At 24.1% G+C, this 9,808-nt stretch overlaps 1 protein-coding gene across 1 annotated transcript; it reads right to left on the bottom strand.

Moving 5' to 3' along the window:
* Positions 1-4,863: 4,863 nt before the first annotated feature.
* Positions 4,864-7,902, bottom strand: LOC107493487 (aquaporin TIP4-2-like). Its single transcript, XM_052262998.1, has 4 exons — positions 7,780-7,902; positions 7,305-7,320; positions 6,349-6,494; positions 4,864-5,679 (listed from the first exon to the last, which is right to left on the bottom strand). The coding sequence occupies exons 1-4, from the start codon at positions 7,900-7,902 to the stop codon at positions 4,864-4,866; spliced, it is 1,101 nt and encodes a 366-aa protein (XP_052118958.1).
* Between the last annotated feature and the right edge of the window lie 1,906 nt (positions 7,903-9,808).

Genomic DNA, 9,808 nt, shown 5'->3' with positions numbered 1-9,808 from the left:
ATATTATCTTTTTTTTGTGATTCACAATTAATATATATTGTTCGTATATGTGGTTTATATATTAATGTTATTATTGATTCTCTTTATTATTATATTTTTGTGTCTCTTTGTTGCTCTTTATTTTAGTTATATTCATTGATTTTTATGTATTGATGCTCTTTTTATTTGAAATATCGTGACGATTTAGAGTGTATGTTGTGACCCATGTGATATTCGTTAATTTGGTATATCTTTTTAGATGCTTTATGTTATAATGTGTTTAAGGAGTTGACTTAAAATTATAATATGATATATAAATTTATAATATGATTTATAGTATTCTAAAATATTAGGACATTATCATATAGATATTTTTTTGATTTGGCCATTAGATTCAACTATATAGGATCTTGAAAATTATGCAATTATGTGATTAGTTATTTTTTCATATAATTATTTTATTGATCATTTACATTAGTGAGACTATTTTCATTATTAATATTTATAAATATGCTATTATTTATATAATTGATTGAATCATCTTATTCGTTTAAATTTAATTCTATTGAATTAATTATTCAACATGTGATCGCTATTTCTATTTTTAAAGAATTTTTTAATATTATTTAACAAATCTAATAACATAATAACAATTAAAAAAAATTTTAATGTGAAAATAGGGCAAAAAGAATAAATTTATTTAATAACTTTTTCAGGATATATATGTTTTTTTATAGATAATTATTGTAAAGCATGAAAAATTATTAAATTCTAACAATAATTATTAAGGATAAATAATTATTATAATTAAAAATGATGTCAATTTAAATGATATACAAATAAATCATGCCAAACATAACAACTTAAAAAGGTTACTTTTGAAAGAATATAGTTTATGTTATTTAATTTTTTACTATTTATTTAAAAAAAACATAATTACTTAATGATATTTATTTTTTAAATTCACTATGTATGCAATTTTTTTGACAAAATTTTACTCATAATGGTAATTCTTCTAATGGTGTAAATGCGAATAATTATATTTTTACTTTTTGATATAATTGATATATTATTAATAATGAATAGTAATTAACCTCTCATATTTTTAATCAAAGTATTTTGACGATAGTTTTTATTTATAGATATTAATAAAAAAATTGTTTCTTTAAAAATAAAATACATTATAATTTTAGGCTATTTCATAATTAACAATAATACTTGATTATTTTTTTAAAAATAAATTGTATTATATATAATTTTAGGTTATTTCACAATAATAATTAATGTTCATAATATTAAATTACTCTAAATTTTTTTATTTTCTATTGTTAGTAGTTAATCCCAAATTAAAAAGATTATGTTGAATTGTTGAATAGTCCAAGTATAATCGGAGTTAATTTAGTTTATTTGTTTATTAATATAATTAATTGAAAGCATAAATGATAAATAAGACAAGCAAATAATTAGAAAAATAGAATATTAATTAGTAACTACTTAAAATAGATAACAAAATAAGTTATAGGATATTACTTTATTTAAATTATTAATAATTAAAAGAATAAAAATCTGTAATTATTTTTAAAATAGACATTAAATTTATTTTTATAATTTTTAGATTTATATCTATTCAATTTATGTATTTTATTTTATTCTACCTTAACAAAAAATTGAGACGTGCATTTTTAATTATTTATTTAGATGGTATAGCGAAATGAGTTATATCAATTATAATTAATTATCAATAATTGATATCAATTAATTGATTGTATTAATTTATAAGATGAATAACGTATAATAAATATTGTGAAATTAATTATAATAAATTAATAATTAATAAAAAAACTAAAAGAGAAATTTTTATTGCTTTTTAATGACTATACGTTTTTATAATTTCACTTTTCCTTTATCTCTTCCTTTTACATTTATTTTTTTAATTTATTGAACTAAATAAATTATACTGATTATTTGTATTAACTAATTAAATACTTTTTAATGAATTATTATAATTGTGCCTTTAGACTACAAGTTAAAAATATTATAAAAAATATTTTATAAAAATTATTGAAAAATAAATATTTTTAAAATATGTCCTTAAGACATAAATGAACTAAATTATTTTTCAATTTAATGTGTTTGATTCATTCAATTGTCTTAATAATAACTAATCAAATGTAATTTGATTTGATTAGGATAAATATTTTATCATTTAATATTTTATTTGATTCATTAAATTACATTAATCATAACTTCAAATATTTAATTTAATTAGAGTAAATATCAAATTATTTTAAATTTTGATTGATTCATTAAACCAAATTAATTATAACTAATTTATTATTTAATTTGACCGAGATAAATATTAAATTTTTTAAAAAATAATATATAAAGCAATGAAATAAGTGAACCCAATTAATTCAATTTATTATCTTATTATTTTATATATTCCTTTTTTCCTTTTCTATTTTGTACTTCATGTAAAGTATTTATAATTTTTAATTTTTGTTTTTTTATCTTATTTTTACTAATATTTTTCTATGATTTTGTTTTGTATTAATTCTTTTGTATTTATTTTTTATTGATAATTCTTAAGGATATTATTATTTTATTTAAAGATAATTTAAATTTTTTATAATATTTTTATAAAAGTTGATGAATAGGTTTTTTTTAAAATATTTTTTTTGAAAGTTTTTTAATAAGATCATATTTTAATTTTTGTGTTAACTAATTATATTAATCTTCTATTGTAATACATTTTTTATCTACTTCTCACATTATCTTTTCTATCTTCTTTTATTTTTTTAATTGCTCTTTTTACTTTTTTTCCATGTTTATTTTACTTTTACTTCTTATATATAGATTTATTATAATTCACCAAAGTTCGTTTTGAATTTAAGTTATTTTTTAGGTTATATTTTACCATTGATGCTTTAATTTTGTTTAGTGTATTTTTTTAGTCTGTGTTTAATATAATAATCTGTAAATATCTATTCTATTATATAAAAATTAAATTTCTGCACTTAATAATAAAACTGTCGTGGCATGTTTCTGATGGTGTTTTTTGATTTATTTCTTTTAACTCATTAAATTTAATTTATTATAATAAATTAATTATATTAACTAATTGATTTGGTTAATTATTTAAATATCATACAATTTATTATAATTTCTATCCATCAATTAATTATAATTCGAATTGAATGATTAGTTTATTACGAAATTATTATTTTCTAATCTAATTATGGGCAATACATATATTAATTATAATTGTAAATTAAGCTATTTTACTTTAAATAATTTATATAATGGTCATCTCATTTATTATCACAAATGCTGAATTAAATGAAAATAAAACCAGATGTACTATTTTATTTGGCCTTTCGGGTTTAATGGGTGTCACACTCAAATATAAATAGTGACTTCCGGATTTTGATCTCCAACACATCAAAACCACATCCGTAACTCTTTCTCCATAAAAAGAATTGCGATTCAACTCTATTAGGGATACAGAAGGTTTTCAAAGAACAAGAAAATTGTCTGAATTTACACGAATTCTAAATATTCAAACTTATGATGTTGTTTCATTTGGTTATCGTTACGAGAATGACTCTAATCTATACGTGTCTAAGGACTAGAATAGATTAAATATTATTTAAGTAATTTATTTCTAATATTGGTATTTGATTAAATTAGTTTTAGAGAAATTTAAATTGTTGACTCAATTATATATTATGACTATTCTTTTTAAATATATTATTTTTATATTTTTTAATATAAAATTTCTTTTTTTTCTAATTTTTAAGTTTATTTTCTTTCTTGGATATATGTATCACTTTTTTATTTTATATTTCAGATTAGTAATGTAATTATTAAAAAAATATATATTTAAAAAAATATTAAACATCACTATTTAAAAAAAAGGATACGTGAAAAAAAAATAAAAAATTAAAACATCACTATTAAAAAAAATTGTTAATATGCTTATGAATGAGGTCGAAATTGAGGAATATATATGGATATAAAAAATAAAAAATTATTGCACGATTGTAGAATAAAAAATAATCATATATATAAAACGAAATAATTATAACAAAAAATAATTAATATATGTGATTTAAATGTTTTTAATAACCGGTAATATAGAGTTTAATAAAATATAATTCATATATTTTTTATTTATGTTATGTATAGAATTATTTATGTTATTTTCCATGATTCTTTCAAGTGATGCTAGGTCCATTTTATAAATATTTTTTGTTCATATTAAGTTTATTTGATAAGTAAACCCTTGCACGAATCAAAGACAATGCGATTTTATAGATTTATAAGTGCTAATAGCCTTTATATTTAATTCGTTTTATAGTGTGATAATAGCCAATATATTTGTTGGTGAATTTAATTATTACTATATTATTTATGATCACGTTCAATATATATGTCTGATTTATTGAAAAAAAGTAGATTATTAAAATCAATTAATAAATATTTTAGAGTTAATCCAATTAACACTAAATTAAAAAAATAAACAATGCATAACATGTTCCTTTTTTATTAATCAAACTATTATAATTCAAAATAATTTTTAAAAAATAATTTAAAATTATAATTTCAATCTTATCATATGCATGGTTCGGGTAATTACACTTATATATATATAAAATATAAAAACAAATTAAAGTAAACTAATGAATAGATAAATAAGTACATTATAAAGGTGTAATTTCCTTAATATAACAAAACTTTTATTTGCTTGTAGTAGTTTCAATAAATAACTTCCTTAAAGAATCAAATTCCAATCCTTTACATAATATTCTTATTATTTATATGTGTAATCTCTCAACAATTTTTCTATGCAATTTATTATTGGACTTAGGTCCATATTCATCTTCAAACTTGAAGATCATTTGAGACAGCACTCCTAGAAACACTCTTACTATGGCCCAAAGCCAAATTCGACACATCATATTCTCCATTTTCCAAAGTCATACTCTCCTTTGGCAGATTAATAGATACCCCATAATACGTTATACAGGCCAGGAAAGGCCCCACCCAAAAAACCCAATGTCCATTCCACAATAATCCACCTTTTAACAAAGCTGGACCCAAACATCTTGCTGGGTTAAGTCCAACACCTGCGTAGCCCAATTGCCCAGTAACAGTTATAGACACAAACACTGCCAATGCCATTGCCCCAGCAATCACAACACACACCATAGGTAATCCTAATTCCTTTGACCTTTTCTTATCAAATCCCAAAGTAATACCAATAAATAGCACCAAAAATGTGCATGAAAATTCTACTAACAATGCAACTTGTGGCTTTGATCCTAGTCCTTTATCACTATCATTACTAATTGTACATCCTCCTAATGAATATTTGTGTTCCAATTTTGGATCCATGACACATTTTAGCATAATGAAACCAATAATTGAACCAATGCATTGTGCTACGACATAAATTAGTGCACGTACTAGAGTAACAACACCCTTTAATGCTGCTATGAATGTGAAAACAGGACTCATGTGACCTCCAGAGAGTGGAATTGTGACTATTAGGAACAAGAAGGCTATGATGAACACTGCAAGAGGGACTAGAAGCTTTGCAGCAACTTCGTGCGAGTCCAAACATGCTATGATTGATGTTGTCAGTGTGAACATTAGAGAAGCAGTTGCAACTAACTCAGTCAATGCTGTTTTCCATGTCTGAAACAAGAAGAAAATAAAATAAAATGTCATCTTTTGCATTATGATACTTCATATTCATATGTAATATCGAGATTCAAGATCAGGTGATTACTCAGTATGAAAATATTTCATGCGAAGATAATAACTAAAAATCATTAAATGATTTGATATATTTAACTAAACTACTTAGCATAATACGTATCAATATCTTAATTATCATCTTTATATAAAGATATTTTTATGTGAGTAGTCACTTTAAAAACATTCAACTCGAGAATTCACTTAAATTTGTAAAATTTAAGATCAATAACGAGAATGAAAAAAAGAATTGGACTTTGAGTGTGTATTAAATATGAATAATATGTGGATTTGAGTGTGTAATTTGGGAGGAAGAAAAATTAATCAATCAAAAACGAATTGGAAGAGAGAATTTAAGAGTGGGAGACTTAAATTTCATTTCTCATCATCTATCATAATTCTTCATTCTAAGTACTATTTAAATTATTTCTACTTATAGCTAAATTACTCTACTGATTATACTAGGACCAAATTATACATGTTACATAAACTTCAATAATAAAACTCAAACGTGTAAACTCATAAAAGTTTATTCGTAGAATCATAAATTTGATATTTTGAATCTAAACTTGTAAACTCAAATTTTAAAACTTATGTGTATGAGATTACCTCTATTGAAAAAATTTCATGGGCACCAATAGAAACAAGAAATTTGTACCATGCAGACTTTTTATGAACCAAATGTGTTTCCTCTACACTTTGAAAAGACCTTGAAAATTGGTCATCACTATCAACTACTACTACTTGGGAAATAGCTGAATCCATGTGATCTTAATTTCAAGAAAAACAAATGAAATGTGTCTTCTATTTATCAGAACGAGGTAGGGGCAAATTCTTTCGTTAATATGTTTCTATATTTATCCACCTAAATATATAGTGTTTTATGTATCATTATCTCAAACTTCCATTTCACTTCTAATATAATTATCTGTTATGGTTGACAAGTTGAGATAAAACTTTCGGTCCAATTATAACTGAGAATTTGTCCAATACGTAAGTTTTACCACTTGTTCAATATATTGAAGTAGAAATTCTAATGCATCAAAATTTTGGTACAGTGCTATATCACATTTTCTGATATAACTGTCTAGTAATATGCTTCACTTGCAAGAATATTCCCAGTATACAAAAGTTAAAAAGAGAGTAACATGGCTTTTAGTTCTAAGAAATTTTCCCAGTTAACAAAGCCAATTCTTGGCCTAATATATCTTCTACAATTAAATAATGAAAAAAAAATCATAATGAACAATTATAGTTTACAAGAAGTTTTGAAAAACAATCCCTCAGACACGTGTGCCATGCAAATAATAGTTGCATTCAATAACAAAATAAGTATGTCATTATTGTATTATTTAGTTTTTAATTAAATATACATTTTATTATATAGAATCATACTCTACACAAAGGCACATTCATGGTATATGCTATGGATGACAGGGTAACCTTTTAGGATCAGAAGCAAGAAAAGAATAAAAACTTAAACATCACAATTCACATAAATTTGAGACTTCTTATATGAGCTCTACATACTTGTATTTTGTGCATTACAGATACCTGCCGCTTACCAGTTTCTAAATCGCTCTGCATATATTGCATAGACTTAAAATTTTGAATAATTTTATTTATAGAAGAATTTAACACTCTATTTGACTAGAAAACTTGTTTCTCGGAGATATAAATTTCAAGTCATTATCATACATTAAGGTAATCTAATAGTTCACATTTGGATTCTGATATCATGATGACTTAGTGTTTGATTTAAATTTATACTATTAAATTATCTTAGTGTATAACGTACCATATTTCTGCCTTTCTAGCTCAACTAAGATCGTGCGCAAATTTCACTGTCGAAATTTAAGGAATGGGATAGTCAACACCTAAGCATCAATAGATGGTTCACAAAAAGGCATATATCAATGGTGAAGAAACTCTTCTTATATCACTTTGGCTAGAAGCTAAGATGAATTATATTATATGAGGCTCTAGAAAGCACATATACGTATATTATATAATGATAACAAAAATAAGATATTCAATTACCTCTGGCATGAAAATCTCATGTGCTCCAATGAAAGAAAGAAAACTAGACTTTAAAGACTTCTTGCTATCCAAAGAGCTAACCTTGTATGTCTGAACAGAACTTGAAACTTGTTGTTCCACCATCTGTCCTGGATTTTTAAAGGAACAACTTTCTGAACTTAAGGTAGACGCACATCATTAGGGATATTAATATCTATATATTTATATAATATAGTAGCCAACCTTGAGAATTGTTGGTGGCTTGGTGCCATTTAAGAGAAGCCTAGCTTCTCTTTAACCTTTTTCGCTCAGAACAAAGCTAATTCTTGGAGCTAAGTAAATTTTCGTACGCATATAGAAAAGCAGCTGCGTGAATGTCTAAGACATGATCCATAGTTTTCTGCCAAAATTCTTATAGCAATGTAATCCATGCACATTACAACATCTGAAGCTGCGTGAATGTCTAAGACATGGATAGGTTCCCCTTACTTGGAATAATATTTGTCACTAGACACAAACAAGAAGATATATATGGTTTGTAGTTTTCTCTTAGCCATGAGTTTCTTTTATTATTATGAACAAAAATTTAGATGAGTTCAATACAGAATCCATCAAGGATAAGACATAGATCATTTACTAAAAGAACCCTCATAGTAGTACAAAGTAAGGTATTGCAATAAAGATATTGTTAAATATTTCATGTCTTCTCCTTTTCAGAATACCAATTCTTTTCTATTTCCGAATATATGAATTGTTAGTCCTAATTTATTCAATGTGAAGAAAGCCAAATTCTTGAATCTATGTATGTAGTCTATGCAATGTGAAGAAACCAAATGTTATCATCATGGCTTCTCAAGATACTTAAGAGCCATATATCATCATCAACAACAACAAAGATTTATCTTATTAAGTGGAATCCACTACATAGATCAAATAATGTTTTTGAGCTTTATCATGTATTATATCTTAGACTGTATATATAGATTTGTTTTAACCATTTTATATATGGTTTTCTTGAATATTTTTTAGCCTTTCATCTCTATCTACCTTCCATCTCACCTACTCTTTTAACCTAGAGCTCTATTGATTTTTTTTTTCCACATATCCAAAAAATTATTTGAGACAAGATTTCTATATATTATTTTTTCAACAAAGAGGCATATAACATGGTATAGAGAAAACAAAACCTTATTTAAGATAATAGATATATTAATTATCGCTATTTTTCCAATTCAGTCAAAGACCTTACACTGGATTTCGAGAGTATATCTTGGGTATATACTGAAAAGATACTAAGATAAAACTTGATAGCTTCACCTGGCCAAATTCCTCGGCAAACTGCAATTGCTAAGATTTGAACATGCGTTACATTTTTTAGTTTTTTATGTGACATTGATTTGTATTTTGCACTCCATCAATCAACATCTTGAATATAATGTTCAGCCTCTAACAATAAAAACTGACTAATTGTATGATGAATCTTGTCTTTAGTCCATCAACAAGAAGGAAAAAAAACCCTAAATCCATACACGGTGGTCCAACACCGCGCCCGTTGCACCGCCCCACCAACCATCATCCGTCGCTCAAAATCGTAATAAAAAATAAATATCCGAAACGTAACAAAAATAAATATTCAAAACCAAAAAAAAAAAAAAAATTTGATGATTGATTTGAGTATTGGTGATAGTGCTACTATACCTGGCAGCAGGGGCAAATTTAGAGGAGGGCCAGAAGGGACCATTGCCTACCAAAAAATTTTGAAATTTTTATATATTATATGATGATGCATTTGTTTTCAAAATTTAATTGTTAGTCTAATGGCTAATTAGAATAAATTTTATCTTATGACCTGGGTTCAAATTTCAATTATTACATTTTGAACATTAATAATATATTATTTTTTTTAAGCCAACCATTTTAATCAATAAATTTTTTGTAATTATTCTTTCTATTTTTTATTATTTTTATTAACCATTTGTTTTGATGATATTTTTTTTATTGTTCATTCTATCTTTTGAATTTTTTTCTCCTAACTTTTAAATCTATTTAT

This window comes from Arachis duranensis, chromosome 6 (assembly GCF_000817695.3).
Source record: "Arachis duranensis cultivar V14167 chromosome 6, aradu.V14167.gnm2.J7QH, whole genome shotgun sequence".
NCBI lineage: Eukaryota > Viridiplantae > Streptophyta > Magnoliopsida > Fabales > Fabaceae > Arachis > Arachis duranensis.
This window is presented reverse-complemented; position numbering and strand designations above follow the sequence as displayed.